We start from the raw sequence: 25,308 nt of genomic DNA, 5'->3' as shown, positions 1-25,308 counted from the left end.
GGGTTAGGGTTAGGTTTAGGGGTTAATAAATTTAGTATAGTGGCGGCAACGTTGGGGCGGCAGATTAGGGGTTAATAAATGTAGGTAGGTGACGGCGATGTTAGGGGCGGCAGATTAAGCGTTAATATTTAACTAGTGTTTGCGATGCGGGAGTGCAGCGGTTTAGGGGTTAATATGTTTATTATAGTGGTGGCGACGTTGGGGGCGGCAGATTAGGGGTTAATAAGTGTAGGTAGGTTGCAGCAACATTGGGGTGGGAGATTAGGGGTTAATAAATATAATGTAGGTGTTGGTGATGTTGGGGGCAGCAGATTAGGGGTTAATAAGTATAATGTAGGTGTCGGCGATTTCGGGGGCGGCAGATTAGGGGTTAATAAGTATAATATTAGGGGTGTTTAGACTTGGGGTTCATGTTAGGGTGTTAGGTGTAAACATAAATTTAGTTTCCCCATAGGAATCAATGTGGTTGCTTTATGGAGCTTTACGCTGCTTAATTGCAGGTGTTAGGCTTTTTTTCAGCTGGCTCTCCCCATTGATATCTATGGGGAAATTGTGCACGAGCACGTACAACCAGCTCACCTCTGACTTAAGCAGCGCTAGTATTGGAGTGCGGTATGGAGCACAATTTTGCTCTATGCTCACTTCTTGCCTAATAACCCGGGGTTTAGGAAAACCTGTAATACCAGCGCTGTAGGTAAGTGAGTGGTGACAATAACGTGCAAGTTAGCACCGCGCCCCTCATAACGCAAAACTCGTAATCTAGCCGTAATTTTTTTAAATCTTCTGTCATCAGTAATAATCCGGTGGTGCAATACATAACACTTTGGTAAGTAGAAAACTTTCTATAAATATGATGTATTGGTGTAGTAGTACAACTATGCTCCAAGCAAAGAAATCAACTCCAGATCGCCAACTATTGTGATGTAAGACTTCTACTAAGTGGCATAAAACCTGAGATTGGGTAAACTGGTATCACTGCATCAAGCCCATCCCCTGGAAGAACAGTTTTTGAACAGTGAAGTAATTATTAAGGGCTAGATTACAAGTGGAGCGCTAATTTATTGCAAGCCAGTAAACTGGCTAATTGGCCCGCTTACAGGAGTGTGATAAATAACCAGCCATTACAAGTGGCTGGTTATTGCTACCATGAGCTCACGGTAGCAATTAACACTCAGAGAATTAACCAAATTTGAGATATCTGGTTAATTTTCAAAATAACCCCCAATTGCCCCAAAAATAAAAATACATTTTTTTAATTAAAAAACAATGTAGCTTTTTTTAAATAATTAAAAAAAAACAACAACAAAAAAACCCTGCAAAAATCAGTTATGAGGGTTTAAAGTTGGCAGGTGTAGGGTGTAGCCGTCTATGGGAACTGTGTGTTCCCTGTAAATATATATATATATATATATATATATATATATATATATATATATTTATGTGTTGATATATATTGACATATTTACACAAAAATATATATGTATATATTCATATACATATATATTTACAATCTGCTGCCCATCGCTGTGCGACTTACCCCCTTCACTGTTCTAGGTTCTCATGCCGTGTCTGACGGTATGAGAACGAGGCTCCCATATTAAATCATGCTCTCAGGAGCTCAAAGCTTCTGTGCAATGCAAACTCGAGGTCGTGTTCTCAGTGCACCTAACTTGTAATACCAGCGCTCCTTTTTTTGCGCTGGTATTACTAAGTTGAGTGTAAGTATCGCTTTTGCAGTAGCGATATTTTGCACTTAAAAAGCTGGTATCTCAACAAAATATTTTATATATAATATTTCAATAACACTCCTTAAGATTATTAAGTTTTCATGTGTGCTAACCCAACCGCATTAAAATCTAAATCTCGAAACAAGATGCGTAAAATGCACATTACTACATTTCTTGGTGCTTCACATACAGTTAGATTACAAGTTTTGCGTTATGAGTGAAAAAGCTTTGTTATGCTTCATAACGATGCTTTTTCCCTAACGCCGCTATTAAAAGTCTTGTCAGCATAGCTGTACCGCACACCTATTTGGCCATCACGCAACGTCAGTACCGCACTTTTAAAAAAAGTCCTTTTTAAAATGGGACTTTCATAGCACCCGTATTACAAGTTTTGCTGTGATCCGTACCGCCATCTAAAGTCAGTAGTACAAAGCTGTAGCATAAAACTCATAACTAAAGTGTTAAAAAGTACACTAACACCCATAAACTACCTATTAACCCCTAAACCGAGGCCCTCCTGCATCGCAAACACTAAAATAAAAATATTAACCCCTAATCTGCCGCTCCGGACATCGCCGCCACTTACATTTTTTTATTAACCCCTATTCCGCCGCTCCCCGACATCGTTGCCACTATAATAAACCTATTAACCTCTAAACTGCCACGCTCCCGCATCGCAAACACTATTTAAATATTGTTAACCCCTAATCTGCCGTCCGCCAACACCACCGCTATAATAAACCTATTAACCACTAAACCGCAAGCCCCCCACAACAAAATATAATAAAATAAACTATTAACCCCTAAACCTTTGGCCTCCCACATCACTACATAAATATATTAACCCCTAAACCTAACGCTAACCCTAACGTAACCCTAAGCCTAAGTCTAACCCTAACCCTAACACCCCCTAACTTAAATATAATTAAAATAAATCTAAATAAAACTTTCAATTATTACCTAAATATTTCCTATTTAAAACTAAACACTTACCTATTAAATAAAACCTAAGCTAGCTACAAAATAACTAATAGTTATATTGTATCTAGCTTAGGTTTTATTTTATTTCACAGGTAAGTTTGTATTTATTTTAACTAGGTAGACTAGTTAGTAAATAGTTATTAACTATTTGCTAACTACCTAGTTAAAATAAATACAAAGTTACCTGTAAAATAAAACCTAACCTTCCTTACACTAAAACCTAACATTACAATAAAATAAAATAAATTAAATTAATAAAATACAATTATCTAAATTACAAAAAAAATAAACACTAAATTACACAAAATAGCCCTATCAAAATAAAAAAGCCCACTCAAAATAAAAAAAACCCCTAGCCTTCACTAAACTGCCAATGGCCCTTAAAGGGGCCTTTTGTGGGGCATTGCCCCAAAGAAATCAGCTCTTTTACCTGTTAAAAAAATACAAACACCCCCAACAGTAAAACCCACCACCCACCCAACCAAACCCCCCAAATAAAAACCTATCTAAATAAACCTAAGCTAACCATTGCCCTGAAAAGGGCATTCGGATGGGCATTGCCCTTAAAAGGGCATTTAAGTGATGTCATCCAATATGGCGTCCCTTACATTCCGATTGGCTGATAGAATTCCATCAGCCAATAGGAATTAAAGGTGAAAAAATCCTATTGGCTGTTGCAATCAGCCAATAGGATTGAGCTTGCATTCTATTGGCTGATTGGAATAGCCAATAGAATGTGAGCTTAATCCTATTGGCTGATTGGATCACCAATAGGATTTTTTACCTTTAATTCCTATTGGCTGATATTATCAGCCAATCGAAATGTAAGGGTGCCATCTTGGATGACGTCATTTAAAGGGAAACTTAATTCTACAGCAGCGATCAGAAGAAGAGGATGATCCCGGCCGGATGTCTTGAAGATGGACCCGCTCCGCACCGGATGTATGAAGATAGAAGATGCCATCTGGATGAAGACTTCAGTCCCTTCGATGAAGACGTCTGCCGGCTTCGATGAGGACTTATGCCCGCTTGGATGAAGACTTCTGCCACCTGGATGAGGATGGATGTCTGGTCTTCGAAAACTGTAAGTGGATCGTCGGGGGTTAGTATTAGGATTTTTTAAGGATTTATTGGGTGGGTTTTATTTTTAGCTTAGGGTGTGGGCAATGTAAAAGAGCTAAATGCCCTTTTAAGGGCAATGCCCATCAAAATGACCTTTTCAGGGCAATGGTTAGCTTAGGTTTATTTGGGGGGTTTGGTTGGTTGGTTGGGTGGTGGGTTTTACTGTTGGGGGGGTTTAACAGGTAAAAGAGATGATTTCTTTGGGGCAATGCCCCGCAAAAGGCCCTTTTTAGGGCCATTGACAGTTTAGTGTAGGCTAGGGTTTTTTTATTTTGGGTGGGCTTTTTTATTTTGATAGGGCTATTAGATTAGGAGTAATTCGTTTTTATTTTTGATAATTTCCTTTTTTATTTTGTGTAATTTAGTGTTTATTTTTTTTTGTAATTTAGATAATTGTATTTTATTAATTTATTTTATTTTATTGTAATGTTAGGTTTTAGTGTAAGACAGGTTAGGTTTTATTTTACAGGTACATTTGTATTTATTTTAACTAGGTAGTTAGTAAATAGTTAATAACAATTTACTAACTAGTCTACCTAGTTAAAATAAATACAAACTTGCCTTTGAAATAAAAATAAAACCCAAGATAGTTACAAAATAACTATTAGTTATATTGTAGCTAGCTTAGTTTTTGTTTTCACAGGTAAGTATTTAGTTTTAAATAAGATTATTTAGGTAATAATTGTAAGTTTAATTTAGATTTATTTTAATTATATAGGTTAGGGTTAGACCTAGGTTTAGGGTTATGTTAGGATTAGGGTTATGCTTAGGGTTAGGGTTAGGTTTAGGGGTTAATATATTTATTTAGTGTTAGCGATGTGGGAGGCCAGAGGTTTAGGGGTTAATAACTTTAGTACAGTGGCGGCGACATTGGAGGTGGCAGATTAGGGGTTAATAACTGTAATGTAGGTGGCGGCGATATCGGGAGCAGCAAATTAGGGGTTAGTTTTATTTAGGTGGCGGCGATGTTAGGGCAGCAGATTAGGGGTTAATAACATTATGTCGGTTGTAGCGATGTTAGGGGCAGAAGATTAGGAGCTAATAACTGTATGTAGGTGACGTCGATATCAGGGGTGGCAGATTAGGGGTTAATAATTGTAATGTAGGTGGCGGCGATGTTAGGGGCAGCAGATGCTTAGACGTGGTTTTTATGTTAGGGTGTTAGGTTTAAACGTAACTTTTTCTTTCCCCATAGACATTAATGGGGCTGCATTACGGAGCTTTTGTTTCCGCAATCGCAGGTGTTAGGCTTTTTTTTTTTGCTGACTCTCCCCATTGATGTCTATGGGGAAATCGTGCACGAGCACGTCAAAACAATGCTTGTATTTGGGTGAGGTATGGCGTTCAACGCAACCATATCACCCGCACAAGCCGGGTTTTATAAAACCTGTTATAGCAGTGCTATAGGGAGGTTAAATACCGCCGCTTTTGTGGCAGTCGTTAATTTTCCTATATTGCTCAAAACTCGTAATCTATCTGATAAAAAATAATGTACTTTTTATTATTAAATATATATTTCTATATATAACTGATACTGTTCATGTAAAATACATATCTATACCTATATATCTAAAGTAATAGATATATAGGGGCCTATCTATCAAGCTCCGAAAGGAGCTTGACGGCCCGTGTTTCTGGCGAGTCTTCAGACTCGCCAGAAACAGCAGTTATGAAGCAGCGGTCACAAAGACCGCTGCTCCATAACCTGTCCCCCTGCTCTGAGCAGGCGGACAGACATCGCCAGAAATCAACCCGATCGAGTACGATCGGGTTGATTGACACCGCCCTGCTGGCGGCCCATTGGCCGCGAGTCTGCAGGGGGTGGCATTGCACCAGCAGCTCTTGTGAGCTGCTGGTGCAATGCTGAATACGGAGAGCGTATTGCTCTCCGTATTCAGCGAGGTCTGGCGGACCTGATCCGCACTGTCGGATCAGGTCCGCCAGACCTTGTTAAATAGAGGCCATAGAGGTATAGGTAGATACAGATATATAATTAATTATTTATTAAAAACTAAAAAGAACATATTCTGCTATGTGAAAAATATTGGAATGTGAAATATTAATATTTCATGTTGGGTTTAGCGCTCATCAATATACGTGGTCAGGTTAGCGTATGGGTGTTAGGTGTTTTTTTTAAGTTTTTGTGCTCTATTGAAGTCTATGGAAGAAGAAATTAACGCAATCGCAATATTTTTTTGCAAGTGCAAAATTTTAACTTGTAATATGAGTGCAACCTGACACATGCAAAAATCTTCCGTTTAGCGAAGTAAACACGCAAACTGAAGCACTAAATACCTTATATTAAATTATTTAAATGATAGATAGAAAGATGCATGTCTACAGTAATGCTACATTTTGTATCCACTCATAGCTCCTATACTTTTAATATTTTAATATAGTAACATAAACATGAAAATCAAATATCCAAGTGATGAGTCCTATTAAATTAATACATGCCGTCCTTTCACCAACACATGACAAATTCATAAGGAAGATGCTCAAAAGAAGATGGAGCTTAACTTGAATTACTTGAAATGGGTGGTGCCTCCTCTTATGTTACACTGCAAAATCTATTTATTACAGATCACTTCAAGATCAGCTCACCATCATCTTGCCTCAACTTGGCTTTAAAATAAGGAATACCCACTATTATTTATTTGGACTATTTGGGATTCTCAAAACAACGGGCTTGTCTGGGCCTGAAAAAGGATTAATTCATTTTTTCTTGTATGGGCTTACACCTACACTAGGTAAGTCCAACTGCTTGGTTCTGTTTTAGCACAGTTATCCTCAAAATTATTCTATTGATTTGTGTTATTTTTTCATTATAAAATTATTTTACTTTTTAACTTTATTATTTCAAGATGAATGAAAAATTAAGATGGCTGATATTATAACACATAAGTCAAGACAAAATGTATATGTTGTTATTAAATATTGCCAAAAAAAAATAGTAATTTATAATAAAATAATTTAATTATATTTTACATTTTGCTTAATTATTTTTTTACATTGTTTAAATGTTGTTTTATATATATTTATTTTACAACTTAAGTTTTCATCATATTATCTACTTTTTGTTATACAAAAGGAATTAATTGTAATGTATTTATCATAGGTATAAAATTAGAGATAAATATTAGCCTTGAATGAGATGATACCCTTAAGAATTTTGAATGAACTTTATTGCATCCAACAACAGACATTGACACAATATATAACATATTCTCTGGCACTGACTTGAAACAGGTACCCTGACAAACATTGCCTTCATGTTTATCCTAATAACATCTGATCATAAACAAAAATCATTTTGAGCATGAGTGACTGTATAGAGAAGAATGACAACTGTGGCTCAGATGTGTAACTGCTAAAACTCAACATGACTGTATAGGATCCGCCCAAAATTAACATCAATAATAATACTTTAAAGTCATGTGCTATGCTGTAATTATTCCCTTGTTATTTTTATGGTTATAATATTCAAACAGACATTGTAAAAGCTTCCTGAGATTATTGTCTGCTTTAAATTCATAAACAAAGGCATAGATTAGGTGTTTAGGTTTTTCAGCATTAATTGACTTGCATAGTTTTCAGCAGAACAGCATGCTCTTTGTAATTTGTAATAAAATGAATAAATAAAACATTTGGATTGGGAAAACATCATACCATAGAACTAACCCTTAATATTTGTTGCCCTTCAAACACTGCTGCCATAGGCACATGCATAGCTGGCCTAGGCTAAATATGTTCCTGCTAATATATTTCAAGCAATTGGACTGTTTAATGTTCTAAGAAAGTGTTAAATGTATTGCAGTGCTTTGTGCTTTGAAAAATGTGAGAAAAGTTCACTCACTTAATAAATAATATTTTCTGTCCTTATCAACCGGTGACCAATAGATAACAATTTATCAGCTGTACACAAACAAACACTTCCTGTTAGTTTTCATTTAAACTTAAACAGATTTTACTTTTTTAATACATTTGTAGCTAACCTATATGTTTTCTATTTTAAAAAAAATCAGTACAACAATGTATGTTCTTAAAGGGACAGTAAAGTTATAATTAGACATTTATGATTTAGACAGAGCATAACATTTTAAACAACTTTCCAATTTACTTCTATTATTTAATTTGCATCCTTCTCTTGTTATCCTTTACTGAAAGGTTTTTCTAGGTAAGCTCAGGAGCAGCAAATAACCTAGGTTCTAGCTGCTGATTGGTGGCTGCATATACTTTATATACCAATTGTCATTGGCTCACCCATGTGTTCAGTTACAAGCCAGTAGTGCTTTGCTGCTCCTTCAACAAATGATACCAAGAGAATGAAGCAAATTTGATAATAGAAGAAAACTGGAAAATTGTTTAAATTGTATGTTCTACCTAAATCATGAAATATTTTTTTGGGGTTTGATGGCCCTTTAATTGAAAAAAAAAGGTAGTGTTCATTTATACCAATCATTATTTTATGTAATTTCCCACTGTAAAATATGAATTCAGATGTTTGCAAACTACATGGTAAACCTTATTTATAATGGATTCATATTAATTCTCAGTATGTTATATCAACTTGTTTAAAAATATTGCAGTTTCTTATTCCGGAAATTCTAGGTATGTTATTCATGTGACATATAATAGTGATTTGCTATAAATAATTTTGTGTTTGAGTCATGATATGGTTTGTTTCCAGTTGTAGTCCAAAAATGTCAACTCCCAGATAAAAACAGAGAGCCTAGAATAAGCAAAATATTTATTAGCAAAGTATCAATGTTGATTGCTAATTTCCCATTGGTGGTTAACTTTGTAATAATTTCAATAAAGATTTTTTTAGGAAAAAAAGATACTCTAAGTTTCAACATGGCATCGCCCATTAGTTTATGTAGACAAAACTTTAGACTTTTTTATTCAACACTGAAACAACTAGCATAACTGGGAAATAACATCTACATTCAGACTAAATATGACTTGAACACATCATTATGTGTAGCACTTATTTACTGTTTAGTGCCCCTTTTACTCTGAAAGACTTACAGTGATTGCAAAGTTGTCCCAATTGGGATACTATCTAAAATGGCAGCAAAAACAATTGCTAACGAAATATCACATGTGAATGTTTGTTTCAAGTGCATATTTTTTAGCATTGTCAAGTGAACATGTAAGGAAGATGAGCCTGGCAGAGGCATTCATTAGGGATTATAAAGGAGCTTGGTGGCAGCTAGGGAGACCAGAAAGGATGGAGTTGCAGTAGTCAGGGCGGGAAAGGATGAGAGAGTGGATTAAAATCTTAGTTGTGTCTTGTGTAAGGAAATGTCTAATTTTAGAGATGTTTTTAAGGTGGAAGCGGCAGGCTTTAGCCAAGGACTGAATGTGAGGAGTGAAAGAAAGTTCTGAGTCAAGTGTGACCCCAAGACATTGGGCATGTGGAGTAGGGGTAATGATGGAGTTATCGACAGTTATAGAGAAATGTGGAGTGGGAATTTTGGAAGAAGGGGGGAAAATAAGGAGCTCTTCATCGGAGGGGGATTGCTTTGGGATCTGATCATGGCTCCCCTGCACTTACCATTTACATGGTGGCCACTCAGCTCCACATCCCCCTGGGAATGCCAGTAACATCACCAGACCCCAGAAAACCGTAAGTCAGGCTGTCACAGGGAACATAAATGAGATGGATGGGAGGTAAGTATTAAAACCCCCTCAATTTGAGCTCCCAAAATAAAAAAAAATTCTCTCATGATAATGATAGAACGTACATATTTTAACAACTTTCAAATTTATTTCTATTATCAAGTTTTCTTTGTTTTTTGTTATCCTTTGTTAATAAAACAGGAAGGAAAGTTCAGGAGTGTGCACGTGTCTTCAGCACTACATGGCAGCAGCTTTGCAACAATGTTATACATTAGCAAGTCCACTAGATGGCAGCACTATTTCCTGTCATATAGTGCCTCAGAAATGCACACCCTACCTATCTAGATATCTCTTCAACAAAGAATAATATGAGAATGAAGCAAATTTGATAATAGAAATAAATTGAAAACTTTTTTAAAATTGTATTCTCTGTTTGAATCATAAAATTAAAAAAAAATTGTGTTTCATGTCACTTTAAAGGGACATAAAACCCATATGCTAAATCACTCAAAAGTGATGTAGCATAACTGTGACTGCATATGCCAGATGTACACTCTCTTGCAAGTCCTGGGACTAGCATCCTGATTGGTTGCTTAAAGTCGCTTAACAATGGGATGTTGCTACTGAGGAAATTTTGAGGTAAAGTATCTTAATTTTAACATAGATATTTTACAGGTGATATTTTCTAGTCAGCTTTTTATAGCTATGCTGCATCACTTTCAAACACTTTAACATATCATGTCCCTTTAGGTTTTAGAAACACCCATAACCACCTTTTGAAATGCAGTTGTGTGTGTCTTGGAGGCATAAATTGTAAGCACATTTAACATAAGGGTCTCAAGGCACTTATAATAGGCTATCAAACAGACCTAAATACCCCTTGACCACATGTTTTAAAGCCAAGAAGCCCATCTTTTAAACAAAGCTCCTATTCATGTTTTAATATCCAGGTAATAGAAATCACCTGGTGAGAAGATATATATATAGTGCAATTTGAATTTGCTGGGTCTGCTGAAAAAAACCCAGTAAATAATATGTCTGGGTTAGGCAAATGGTGGATTGCAGTAAAAAGGATGTTAATTTGTTTTAAAAATCTTAAGATCTTACTGATATGCTTTTTCTATAGCAAAACACAACAGAAATGTAATTACAAGGTGTCAATTTAAATCTATAAGGGCCGATTTATAAACGGCCGTATTGCCCCCAATGCATCTGAGGCGGTATACAGCAATCAGCCTGATCACATACGATCGGGTTGATTGACAAACCCTGCTAGCGGCCAATTGGCCGCAAATCTGCAGGGGGCGGCATTGCACAAGTGGTTCACCAGAACTGTTTGTGCAATGATAAATGCAAACAGCGTATGCTGTCTGCATTTTTATCGATGTGCGGCGGACATAATTTCTACAGCGGATCATGTCCGTCCGTCCACACAATGGTAAATCTACCCTATAATATGCACTGTTGATACTACATAGCAGATTTACAATAGTTCTTGCCCATTATAGGACCCAATGACAATATTCCACATTTCCCAGTATAATTATATTGCAGACATATATATTACATGGTGAACAATGGCTTCTATTACTTCCTATAATACATGTAATTGTATTCAGCAGCCAAACCCTCGCTGCCGGTAATGGTGGAAAACGTGGTTTTGGAAACTGTTGGTAAACATAATGCCTTGCGAGGCATTTTTTTGGGTTTTTGAGCTCACGCAAACCCAAATGCAGCTCAATGGAAATGAGCCCATAATTGGATACAATTGTCCCTCACCAGATTATATTTAATTCCCTCTAAACGCCATCATCATATGTATACTAATAATTCTGAAAATATGAGAGAGGCTGCATATCAATGTACATTACCTTGCAGACATACAGACATACAGACATACAAACATACAGACATACAGACATATAGACATACAGACATATAGACATACAGACATATAGACATACAAACATACAGACATACAGACATATAGACATACAGACATATAGACATACAAACATACAGACATACAGACATATAGACATACAGACATATAGACATATAGACATACAGACATATAGAAATATAGACATACAAACATACAGACATACAGACATACAAACATACAGACATACAGACATATAGACATATAGACATACAGACATACAAACATACAGACATACAGACATATAGACATATAGACATACAGACATACAGACATATAGACATACAGACATATAGAAATATAGACATACAAACATACAGACATACAGACATACAAACATACAGACATACAGACATATAGACATACAGACATATAGACATATAGACATACAGACATACAGACATATAGACAAACAGACATATAGACATACAAACATACAGACATACAGACATATAGACATACAGACATATAGACATACAAGCATACAGACATATAGACATACAGACATATAGACATATAGACATACAAACATACAGACATACAAACATACAGACATACAGACATATAGACATACAGACATACAGACAAACAGACATACAGACATATAGACATACAGACATACAGACATATAGACATACAGACATACAGACATACAGACATACAGACATACAGACATACAGACATATAGACATACAGACATATAGACATACAGACAAACAGACATATAGACATATAGACATACAGACATACAGACATACAGACATATAGACATACAGACATATAGACATATAGTCATATAGACATACAGACATCTAGGCATATAGACATACAAACATACAGACATATAGACATACAGACATACAGACATACAGACATATAGACATATAGACATACAAACATACAGACATATAGACATACAGACATACAGACATACAGACATAAAGACATATAGACATACAGACATATAGACATACAGACATACAGACATACAGACATATAGACATACAGACATACAGACATATAGACATACAGACATACAGACATACAGACATATAGACATATAGACATACAGACATACAGACATACAGACATATAGACATACAGACATACAGACATATAGAAATACAGACATATAGACATACAGACATACAGACATACAGACATATAGACATACAGACATATAGACATACAGACAAACAGACATATAGACATATAGACATACAGACATACAGACATACAGACATATAGACATACAGACATACAGACATATAGACATACAGACATATAGACATACAGTCATATAGACATACAGACATACAGACATATAGACATATAGACATATAGACATACAAACATACAGACATATAGACATACAGACATACAGACATACAGACATACAGACATATAGACATATAGACATACAGACATACAGACATACAGACATACAGACATATAGACATACAGACATATAGACATACAGACATATAGACATACAGACATACAGACATATAGACATACAGACATACAGACATACAGACATACAGACATATAGACATATAGACATATAGACATACAGACATATAGACATACAGACATATAGACATACAGACATACAGACATACAGACATATAGACATACAGACATATAGACATACAGACATATAGACATACAGACATATAAACAATGGATATGGCTAATACGTGTTTTCAGGCAGGTAAAAGTTGCTTGGCTCAGAATTGGTGTAAAGAAGTTGCTTTGATGTGCATACTGATCCGTTTAAACTTCAAATAAGCTTTATATTAATGAACAGATAATTAAAAAAATGTCTTTTATTGGTTAAATGATTTATTTAAAGGGATATGAAACCTAAAATTTCCTTTCAGGATTCTTTGTTCTCTTGGTATCATGGTGAAGAACAGGGACGTATGCTTAGGAGCCGGCCCATTTCTGGAGCACTATTTGTCAGTACTTTTGTAAGAATGCTATTCATTTGCAAGAGCACCAGATGGCAGCACTATTTCCTGCTATGCAGTGCTAAAGATGCCTACCTAGATATCTCTTTAATACAGATCATCATGGGAACGAAGAAAATTTAATAATAGAAGTAAAATGTGCTCTGGCTGAATCACAAATGAAAATTTTTGGGTTTCATATCCTTTAAAATATTTCAAAACAAAACAGGAGAAATATTTGTAAAATATGTTTTTGTAAAATCAGATAACCCATTGAGCAAAATTGTATTTTTTTAACCTGCCTTATGTTTTTTAACGCAGAAAGATGATCAAGGTTCCAAGTGAAGGAGTATCGCTCCTGGTGAAGGACAGAGTCCCACCAGGAACACCTCCCAGAACACACAAGATTCTAGAAAGTCAGGTCAAGAAAAGGTAATCTATATTTGTCAATAATTACTGCATTAGGTGCCCAATACATGAATTACGGTTAATGTAAATGTTTGTAAGTGTAAAATATGCCCATGCTCACTAGAAAAAAACAGAGACGTTTCTCTCAGACCTCATAGATATGAATGAGGGGCGTTCTGAGGAAAATATACATGCTTCAATCAGAATCTATTAGCTGCAGATTTTTTTTTTTTTTTTTTTGTTCGAAAAAGTCAACTTTGCTATTTGAGGCAAATCTCAATAATGCATTTTCACTCATAAGCGGGTTTCCAGATACTCAATAAAAGCCCTATTTCTCCTATGGGGATGAAATGCTCTAGGCAATCCATTCCCAATGCCTATGAAGAGATAGAAAAATAGTGCACAATCTGCCCATTCTGACACTATAAAAGATGCATTCAGATGTTTTAGCAGAGGTGCAGGTGGAAACAGATTGCAATATTTTCCTATGAAAGTCTCAGTTGTGTGATCCCCTTTTAAAACACAATTTGAAAGATACCAGTGCTGTTAGTGACAATTACAACAGTGAGAGTGTGACTTGCAATCAAACATGAAAATGAACAAGAAAAACGCATTATTTGTAGATGTTGGGGTCCTGACCTGACTAATGAAGTATGCTCATAATACCAAGATGCCTATCGCATTGATATGGTTAATTAGTGTTGAGGATGGATTTGGATTACAATAGGTTAATGTCACATATGTAAATGAGTAGTTACCGTGCACAGTGAACAAACAGGTTACAGCTTTACTGTTACCTTAACTTAAGAGGTGTGAATGGGCTATTGTATCGGTCAAGTACTCAACACACAAAAACACTTTTTCAGCAGTTTTTCTTTTGAAAAGTTGATTGCAGCTGTGGGATTTTAAAAACAAAACAATATTGCATTGTGATCACTCAAGAAACTTAATCAACAATTCAGTCAGATATCCAAAAGTCTTTTTGGGAGCATATTGCCGATTGATTGTGATCAACCCCTTAATGTTAAGGGACACAAAAGTAAAAAATTACATTTTCATTCTGTTCTTAAGGTCATGAGACCTTAAGAGGCATTTCCTTTCACTTCTGTTATCAAACTTACTTTGTACTCTTGGTATCCTTTGTTGAAAATAATATTTAGGTAGGCTCAGGAGCAGCTACACACTACTTGCAGTAATCTGGCGATTGGTTGCATACACACACATGCCTTTAGTCATTGATGTTTTCAACTAAATTCCAGTAGGGCATTGCTGCTATGAAGCTAACTTGCTCTGAAGCTAACTTTAACTATGTGTTTAATCCATTTGCAGGGGTTAAAAACATATGTAAGCAAGAGGGCTTTATTAATAAAGCTAATGCATTAAAACATATTCATTGCGCTTAACTTGTAATACCAGCAAACATAATCTAGACCTTAGTGTTTGATCACAATGTTGTGCTTATTTTCAGCATATAGTGATTTCTGAAAATTGGACAGTATTGTCAGTATGTTTTCTTTCCTAAGATATGGTGAGTCCACGGCTTGAGTAATTACTGTTGGGAATATCACTCCTGGCCAGCAGGAGGAGGCCAAGAGCACCACCGTTAAACTGCTAAGTATCACTCCCTTACCCACAACCCCCAGTCATTCTCTTTGCCTTCGGTGCATGGAGGAGGTGAAGTTTAGGTGTCTGAAGAAATATTTTGATTTCTTCTACAAGCAAGTTTTGAGGTATAGCCGTATTCTATGTCATTCCTTGCAGTTGGGTAATGGTGGCTTTAAAGCAGTTAGGAACTTGTAAAGAGGTACTTACTGTTTTTTTTTTAACAATTGCTGTCATAGTTTAGAAAACCAGAGTTGGCTACTCTGTTCTTTCTTTTTCAAAGGTCTCTGTGAAGAACTGTGTCTTATCATACCTTGTTACTGTCTACATGCTGGACAGCGGAGCAGCTAAGTGCTTTTTCTCCCAGTTAGGGAGACCATGCACTTAACAAATTATAAGACACTGCTTTTTTATTAGGATATAGATAATCCTGTTGTTTGGGTTACACTGGGGCATAAAGCAGGCACTGTAGCATGTGTGAAACTAACATTTAAACTCTTTTAAAAAGAAAGGGTAACATGTTTTTATTAGGCTTTATTTTCTGACAAATATTTACTTGATAAAATAATACAAGTTTAAACTAAAAGTAAGGCTGAATTTTCTATTTCAGCAGCTTATTCATTTCCCCTTTGCTTTAAAATAAAACGATGCAACATTTTAAAATGTCCAGTTTGCAAAAACTGATATTTCTGGTACTCAGTGTACCAGGAAGCTATTTTTAGTGCCTCTCTGTGTTGCAGCAGTAATTTGAGCTTGGCAGTTGCGGTCACATGACCGGCTTTACTTCATAACGTTTCTGAGGAAAAAGTTGTTTTTCTCCATTTCTGGATGATCCGGTCTTAATTGGTAGCGATAAGGCACCTCAGTAATTGAGGTGTGGCGTTGCCTGAGGGGTATTTTCAGAAGTTTATTTGATGTTTATTAAATGTTTTTTCTTATATTTTCTCACATAATTTTAGCTGGGCATCGATCCTAATTTGGGATAACATTTAAAGTGTATTTTTTCCTTGGCTTATTTTAATTGAATTATAAAATATTTTAAACATCTGTACAAGTTTATTTACTGTTTCACAACATGTCTGATATGGAGCAAGAGCCTGCTCTCATGAATTCATGCTTATTATGTTTAGATGCACAAATTGCAGCTCCTATGCAATTTTGTTCTTCATGTGTCAAGGTAAAAGGTAAACATTTTGAGCCTAATGTCTCTCAGGATGATGCTGTTAAAATAATACCTCAGCTTTCTCTTGCTACGTCCTAAGCCTCAATGGTGTCACATGCACTGTGGTTCCTCTATAACTCCTAGTGGAGTTTATTTAAAAGCAGAAATTGCTGCCCAGGTATCTTCAGCGGTATCTGCAGCATTAGCTGCCATTCCCAGATTACAGGGAAAATGCAAAAGGAAATCTAGAAATTCAGAAAGTATGGTGCTTGTCCTCAGTTCTGCTTCCCAAGTTGCCCTTTCTCATAAGTCTGATGAAAAAGATAAATTGGGACTTTCTGAGGGGGAAATCTCAGATTCGGACAGTATAATTCTTTCTTCTGAGACTGAGGTGGTATCCTTCAGATTTAAGCTTGAACACCTTTGTGTATTGTTAAAGGAAGTTTTAGCTACTTTAGATACTGCTAAGTAGACTCTAATACCCCTGTCATTGTCACTCCTTTGAAATCTAGCAAACTTAATAGTTTCTTTGATGAACCTTCCACTTCGGAGGTTTTTCCTGTGCTAGACCGTGCTAGGGAGATTATCTCACAGAAATGGGAGAAACCAGGGGTGTCTTTTTTTCCCCATTTCCCATTTTTAAGAAAATGTTTCCGGTCAAGGACTCCATTAAATACCCTTTATGCCCCTTGGTCTAAAGAACACTGCTCCATAACTTGCCTGCCTGCTCTGAGGCCGTCGACAGAAATCAACCCGATTGAATACGATCGGGTTGATTGACACCCCCTGCTAGCGTCCGATTGGCTGCGAATCTGCAGGGGGCGGTATTACACCAGCAGTTCAGAAGAACTGCTGGTGCAATGATAAATGCCGACAGCGTATGCTGTCGGCATTTATCGATGTTCAGCGGACATGATCCACTATATTGGATCATGTCTGCTTGCACCATAGTAAATAGGCCCCATGGTATACTGTACCCAAAGTTGAAGGGACCATTTCCACTCTGGCTAAGAGAACCATTATTCCTATTGAGTTTAGCTGCTTTTTTAAGGATCCAATGGACAAGAAGCTAGAGGCTTATTTAAAAAAAAAATGTTCATCAAGGTCTCCAATGGCAACATGCCAGTGTGTATTGCCACTGTGACTAGTGCAGCATCTTATTGGTTCGAAACCTTGTCTGATTCTCTTTAAGTAGAGACTTCCATGGATGAAATTCAAGATAGGATTAAAGCTCTTAAGTTGGCCAATTCCTTTATTGCAGATGCCTTTTTACAGGTTATTAGACTAGGAGCTAAAACTTCTAATTTTGCTGTCCTAGCCTGCAGGACGTTATGGTTGAAATCCTGGTCTGTTTCCTCTAAAGTCAAGCTTCTGGCAATTCCTTACAAGGGCAAAACCTTATTTGGACTCGGTTTGGCAGAAATTATCTCTGATATTACGGATGGAAAAGGGTCTTTTCTACCTCAAGATAAGAAGAATAGGCCTAAAGGACGTCAGAGTAATTTTCGTTCCTTTTGTAACTTCAGAGGAAATCCTTTCCCTTCTTCTTCTATGCAGAATCAATCCAAGTCTTCTTGGAAACCCAATTAGTCTTGGAACAAGGGGAAACAATCAAAGAAACCCGCAGCTGATTCCAAATCAGCATGAAGGGTTTGCCCTTGATCCGGGATCGGATCAGGTGGGGGGCAGACTTTCTCAGTTCTCTCAAGCGTTGATACGAGATGTCCCAGATCCCTGATCTGTGGACATTGTATTCTAGGGTTACAAATTGGAGTTCAAGACTTTTCCTCCCAGAGGCAGATTTCTTCTCTCAAGGTTATCTGCAGATCAGATAAAGAGAGAGGCATTCTTGAAATGTATACAACATCTTTCCTCCCTGGAAGTGATAATTCCAGTTCCAGTGCAGGAACAGGGTCTCAGGTTCTACTCCAACCTATTTGTGGTTCCCAAAAAAGAGGGAAATTTCAGTCCCATTCTGGACTTGAAATGTCTAAACATGTGACTCAAAGTTCCATCCTTTAAGATGGAGACTATACGCTCCATTCTACTTAGTACAAGAGGGTCAGTTCATGACAACCATAGACCTAAAGGATGCATATCTTCATGTTGCTATTCACAGGGACCATTACAGATTTCTGAGATTTGCCTTGCTGGACAAACATTTCCAGTTTGTGGCCCTTTCATTTGGTCTAGACACAGCTCCCAGAATTTTTTCAAAGGTTCTGGGGGCTCTTTTTGCAGGTATCCATTATCGCAGAATTGCTGTGGCACCCTACATGGACAACATATTGGTTCAGGTGCCATCTTTTCAACAAGCAAAATCTCACACAGAGATAGTGTTGTCTTTTCTTTGTTTCCATGGATGGAATGTGAATCTGGAAAAAAGCTCCCTTTCCCCTGCTACAAGAGTAGTGTTCTTAGGGACCATAATAGATTTTCTATTGATAAAGATTTTTTCTGACAGAGGTCAGGGAAACCAAATCATTTCCTTTTGTCTCTCTCTTCAGGCTGCTGCTCATCCTTCAGTGGCTCAATGTATGGAGGTAATCGGTCTGATGGTGGCTTCCATGGACATCATTCTTTTTGTTCGATTCCATTTGAGAGCTCTCCAGTTGTGCATGCTCAGACAATGGAATGGTGACAATGCGGATCTATCTCAGAGAATAGAGTTAGATCAGTCATCAAGGGATTCTCTCCCATGGTGGATTTCTCAGGAACATCTGTCTCAGGGCACATGCTTTCGGAGACCTTCCTGGGTGATCGTGACCACGGACGCCAGCCTGCTGGGTTGGGGAGCAGTCTGGAACTTGTTAAAAGCTCAGGGCCTTTGGACTCGGGAGGAGTCTGCTCTTCCCATAAACATCTTGGAGTTGAGGGCCATTTACAATGCTCTATTGGCTTGGCCTCATTTGTCCTCAGCCCAGTATATCAGATTTCAGTCAGACAACATAACCTCTGTGGCTTACATCAATTACCAGGGAGGAACTCAGAGTTCCTTAGCCATGACGGAGGTTACTCAGATTCTTCAGTGGGCAGAGACCACTCGTAATCTAGACCTTAGTGTTTGATCACAATTGTGTGCTTGTTTTCAGCAGTTAGTGATTTCTGAAAATTGGACAGTATTGTCAGTATGTTTTTCCAGTGATCATAATCCTAAAATTCTTGGAACTTACCGTGAAGTTAGAAACTGTTCCCTCCCAAAAATAACACAAAATTCTTAACTTCCTGATTTCAAAATACAAAAGCCAAATACGCAGACTTAAAGGGACATGAAACCCAAACTTTTAACTTGTTATTTAAACAACTTTTCAATTTACTTCTATTATCTAATTTGCTTCATTCTTTTGGTTTCCTTTGTTAAAGAAACAGCAATACACATGGGTAAGTCAATAACACAAGGCTTCTATGAGCACCCCCAATCAGTAACTACTGAGCCTACCTAGGAACGCTTTTTAACAAAGGTTACCAAGAGAGCAAAACAAATTAGATGAAAGAAGTAAATTGGAAAGCTGTTTAAAATTGCATGCTCTCTCTGAATCATGAAAGAAAAAAATTTGAGTTTCATGTCCCAACCCTTTGAGTGCTAAGCTGGATTTAATTTTTTTCTGTTTTTTACTATTTAAAAAAACTCCCCCCCCCCCCAGATCCCCAAGTCTTATACAGTTGGAATGGTTAGGCGATTATCTTTCCAACGGTGGGTCTTGGGGGTCTGTAGCTGCTTAGATGCCTGAGATACAGGCTTCTAAGCAGCATGCCCCTTTCCCTATATTTTGTATTGTAAATTTTAAATAAACGTCAACGCACGTAACGGGAAGCCCCAGCGATGCCTGTCACTATACAGGCCCGATCGCCAAGGTGGGAGTCGATGGGAGCCCCCAGATTGCTCTAAAGGTGGGTGAGTGCTAGCGACAGCTCTGAGCTGTCATTAGCACTTAAGGGGTTCAAACAAAATAGTGATTTCAAGGGTTTACATCACAAGTTGAAAGACCTGCATGTTGATTAATCCCTTTTAATAGTGTGTTGTGATGCTAATAGGTGGCGCCATTTAACCTTTTGTGTTCCAAAATCATAGATATTTTTGTTTTTCTTTTTTTAAAAAAAAGCAAAGAGGAGCAGCATTGGCGTTGTGGGCATGTGGATTATATGGTTATTAATTTCACTATTTAAGTAAAAAATGCCTCTGTAAATGTATCCTTAAGTATCAAAAATTTGGATTGTGATCAGCCAAACAGAACTTTTTCACCAAACTGATAATGAAAAAAAGTGCTCCTGAAACAAGGAAAATGTCTGATTATGATCAAATTGAGATAGAAAAGGGCTCATCTGCAGATAATTAACAAATGATAGATTCTGATCAAGCCTTGTTTTGTATGTCTTTCTTTTCTAATGTACTATTTAATTGATGATATATACTGTAAATGTCCCTTTAAAGGCTGACTTACCTTTCTCATACAAATATGCATAAGAATTAATTTGCCTTAATTTAAGTCTGAAGTATAAAGGGGCATTATACACTAAATACATATTATAAGCCTAGTACTAAGGTTATTACATGTCTCCCTCTAGTCATGGGTGCAATGAAGATGAAATTTAGCTATCACTACATTCCACTGCTGACCTGTTTGCACATGTGCAGCAATTCTCCTTCAGATACCTGCAGTGTAACCTAGGTTCCAACATGGTGACACCCGCAATTAGAGGGAGGTGCAAGAACTGTATTTAGTGTAGTGTTACTGTCCCTTTATGTCTGAAGTCTAATGCTGAAATGGCAATATATATATATATAACCAAATGAAATACACTAATTCATTTAAACATTTTAATAAACTGCTCTTTTTGGTAAATAGTAGGAACAAAGGGATAGATTACAAGTGGAGCACAATATTATTGCGCTCCCGCAAACAGGCAAATGTGCCCATTTGCGGGAACACAATAATTAACCAGCCATTACAAGCTCATGGTAGCAATTAGCCCTTATAAAATTAACCAGAGATTAGATCACTGGTTAATTTCCTAAAAGTTTCCCAAATGCCCTCAAAATAAAAGGCATTGTAGTTTTTAATAAAACAAAAAACTGTGTGTTCCCATAGACTGCAATGTAAATATATATGTATATGATTATATACATATATATTTAAAAATGCTGCCCCTCGCTTCGCTAATTACTGAGCGACGTTCTGATGCTGTCTGTAACGGCATCAGTACGAGGCTCCCATAGGAGCCTATGGAAGCGCACTCTCATTTTTGCAATGCTTCCTAGCATTGCGAATGCGAGCTCATGTTCGAATTGCAATTTACTTGTAAAACCAATGCACATTATGGTGTGCTGGTATTACAAGATGGAGCACTAATATTGCTTGCTTGCAAGCGATATTTAGCGCTCCACTTGTATATCACTAGCACAGTTTTGCTTACAAAGGTGTGTGCATAAATAAAGTTATATGTTACTTATATACTTTAAATGTAGATTTAAATGTGTAATATAGACATTATTTATAGAAAAAGTTTATAAAATTGTATTATGAGACCAATACAATGAATTGTGGTGAGGTTATAACAGGAAAGATACCAAAGTAGTCTGACAACCAAGGATTAGATTTCATCTGAAGTTTGACTTTAACATTGCTCAATCTGATAATTATACGCATGACAGTAAAATAACCCCATTATATAAAAGCTCATCTAATTATAGTTCTGCATTTACATAGTTAGTATCAACCAGGGTGGACACCGAATAAAAATTATTTAGGCAGATCAAACATAAGGAAATGGCAGTATATTTAAATGTTATAAATAGCCCAAACAGATTGCAGTAAGTAAACTGCTACAAAGCAGCTTTTTATGCCAAGATCAGCACCCATCCTGTCATTCAGTGCTAATCTCATTGTTTACTCCAACACTAATTGTTAAGTAGGCTCCACAGATTTTGTAGGGAGCAAAACTTCCAACCAGAGCCTTACATGTGCACCTTTACATGCATGTGCAATTGATAAATACATTGGTATTTAAGAAAAAGGCAAAAAAAGCATAAAAAACCCTCTTATTGAACCCCCCCCCCCCCTTCTAGGGTTTTTCCTGGACATTTATTAGTTACACATGCTGCAGGGTGTGCAGGGAGGGACATGAATAGCGCTGCCCAGTGTCACTATTTTGTGCTGTCCAGCAGCACAATGCATGTTTCCCTCTGCACACCCTGCAGCATGTGTAACTCATAAGAGTTCAGGAAAACATGGCAGAGTTGGCACCCCACTTTCCTGCACCACACTTTTATTCAGTTTTGGATATCCTTCTTGTTGTTGTTCTTTGTTTTTGTTTTTGTTTTGTTAACATATGTGTAGGTTTGTGGCATATTTCTTACCAAAGTGTTGTTCAGTATAATTATAGAGAAGTGTTTATTTTTGTGTAAACCAGTTGATTTTTTATAACTTGTTCACCACCCTAATAGTAGAAAAATCTTTATTTTTAAAACTTGTAGACCCTTGATATGAAGTATTTTGAATGATATATATCGTGGGGCATAATACTTTATGTGATACCCTAATGTAGCAATATTCTAGACTTGTGCAGACAAATATGCAGGATGTACTAGTAAAAATGACCCACATATGGAGAATAGGTGGTAATTTGCACTAAAGATAACGTCTACACTAACCCAATGGTTCTTTACAATTGCTTTAAAATTAAAGGTCAGTGAAGTCAAAATTAAACATTCAAATAGAGCATGCAATTTTAAACAATTTACCAATTTGCGTTTATTATCTAATTTGCTCTTTTGGTATACTTTGTTGAAGAGAATATCTAGGTAGGTTCACAAACACCAATGCACTAATGAGGGTTTAATGTCCCTTTAACTAGGAGAGTGAGCTGAGTCAATAAATCTGCTATATTTTGCAACTTAGTACAAACATTATAATTACATCTATAAATATATATATAATCACACGCATAGCCATTTCATAATAATGCAGTGGTTACTGGTTAGGTTGGTATAAGGGACATCCTGCCCTAATTTCTACCTGTTCTCATCAATTTATTCTCTTACAACCTTTGTTCTCACACAGACAGATTCAGTTTGTTTGTCTCCAATCCTAATTCACATCCTAAATCTTTCTTATAGGACCATTTTCATCTTTCTTCGTGTGATTTGCCTGGACCAATGCTAACATATTTATTTCTTTTACAGTGACAGCACTGATTTCCCTGGAGTTCCCAGTAAATCAGCTCCTGTTTTTTCAACACCTATGGATTCAAAAATAAAAGCCTGGTAAGTAAATCTAAAATAAATAAATAAATAATAATTTAGGTTCTGTTTTTAAAGTATAAAATATAATATATAGTGCATAGATTTTCACTTTGAAGGTCTCATTGGAGCATTTTAAAGGGTGAAAGATGTTAGATATAATTTTGAAACTTCAATGAGTGATATGTTAAAGGGACAGTCAATACCAGATTTTTTGTTGTTTAAAAAGAAAGATAATCCCTTTATTACCCATTCCCCAGTTTTGCATAACCAGTTCTTTTGACAGACTTGCATTTTAGCCAATCAGTACTCACTCCAGGGTAACTTCACATGCATGAGCTCAATGTTATCTATATGAAACACATGAACTAATGCCCTCTAGTAGTCAAAATGCATTCAGATTACAGGCAGTCTTCAAGGTCTAAGAAATTAGCATATGAACCTCCTAGGTTTAGCTTTCAACTAAGAATACAAAGAGAACAAAGCAAAATTGGTGATAAAAGTAAATTGGAAAGTTGTTTAAAATTACATTCCCTATTTAAATCATGAAAGTTTTTTTTGGACTTGACTGTCCCTTTAAATATGAAAAGAATAAAATGCATGGACCAGATTAACCTCCCTTACAGAGTACTAATTAGAATTGTTTGAAGTTTTTTTTACATGTATGCCATGTCTAGAGTTTATTTAACTCTGGACTTCCTGTTAACTGCTTATCTGCCATCACTCCTACTCCTCAAAAATATATTTAAAGGGATAGCAAAATCAATATGAAACTTTGAAAGTTCAGATAGAGTATGCAATTTTAAAGACTCTCCAGTTTGCTAATGTTAGCTTCATTTTCCTGGTATCCTTTGTTGAAAACCCAGCTGCTGATTGGTCGCTGCACATACAGTATATGCCCCTTGTCATTGGCTAACCAATAATGCATTGCTGATCCTTTAACAAATGATACAAAGAGAGTGAAGAACATTTGATAATATAAGTGCAATTATAAGTAAAATGACATGTTCCCGGCATACCGGTGGGCCAATCTGGCACTGGATCGAGGTCATAGTTACAGTTATCTTGAGAGCACCAATGCACTCATGGGAGCAAGCTAAATATATATGTACATATGCTTTTCAATAAAGGATACCAAGAGAACAATGTACATTTGATAACAGAAGTGAATTTTAAAATGTTTATATGCTTTTTCTGAATCATGAAAGTTTACTTTCTGCAATTGTTTTTAATAGCAAAACTCCACCTACTACATGCCTTATTAGGAGGATCTAGTATTAGTATAACATTTATTGTTTTGCAGCTGTTTTATAATAAAATCTTAAGGTGTTTACTGTCCATTTAAATTGTTTGCAAATATCTCCTTTACCTTTATTTTGTCCCTTGAAATAACTGTTTTGCCTTTAAAAACTATAATCTAAAAATATTAATACTGCAGTACTGTTATAGCAAAGTTAAGTAAACAATAGGCAACAGTATAAATCAACCCCCAGTAGGTCTGGGAGAGAGTCCAGCCCATTTGAAAGGATGTTGTTGCAATAATTTTG

The 25,308-nt window shown here is 36.4% G+C and overlaps 1 protein-coding gene across 1 annotated transcript in view; it reads left to right on the top strand.

Annotated features, from left to right (window-relative positions):
* Positions 1–6,523: 6,523 nt before the first annotated feature.
* The window catches only part of TRPV3 (transient receptor potential cation channel subfamily V member 3), a 41,233-nt gene continuing 22,448 nt past the window's right edge, over positions 6,524–25,308 (top strand). Inside the window, exons 1-3 of the mRNA XM_053706092.1 lie at positions 6,524–6,580; positions 13,671–13,781; positions 23,705–23,785. Of these exons, the coding sequence (XP_053562067.1) occupies positions 13,675–13,781; positions 23,705–23,785 (188 nt within the window). The 5' untranslated portion in view covers positions 6,524–6,580; positions 13,671–13,674. The remainder of the gene's footprint in view (positions 6,581–13,670; positions 13,782–23,704; positions 23,786–25,308) is intronic.

Source organism: Bombina bombina, chromosome 3 (assembly GCF_027579735.1).
Source record: "Bombina bombina isolate aBomBom1 chromosome 3, aBomBom1.pri, whole genome shotgun sequence".
NCBI lineage: Eukaryota > Metazoa > Chordata > Amphibia > Anura > Bombinatoridae > Bombina > Bombina bombina.
This window is presented reverse-complemented; position numbering and strand designations above follow the sequence as displayed.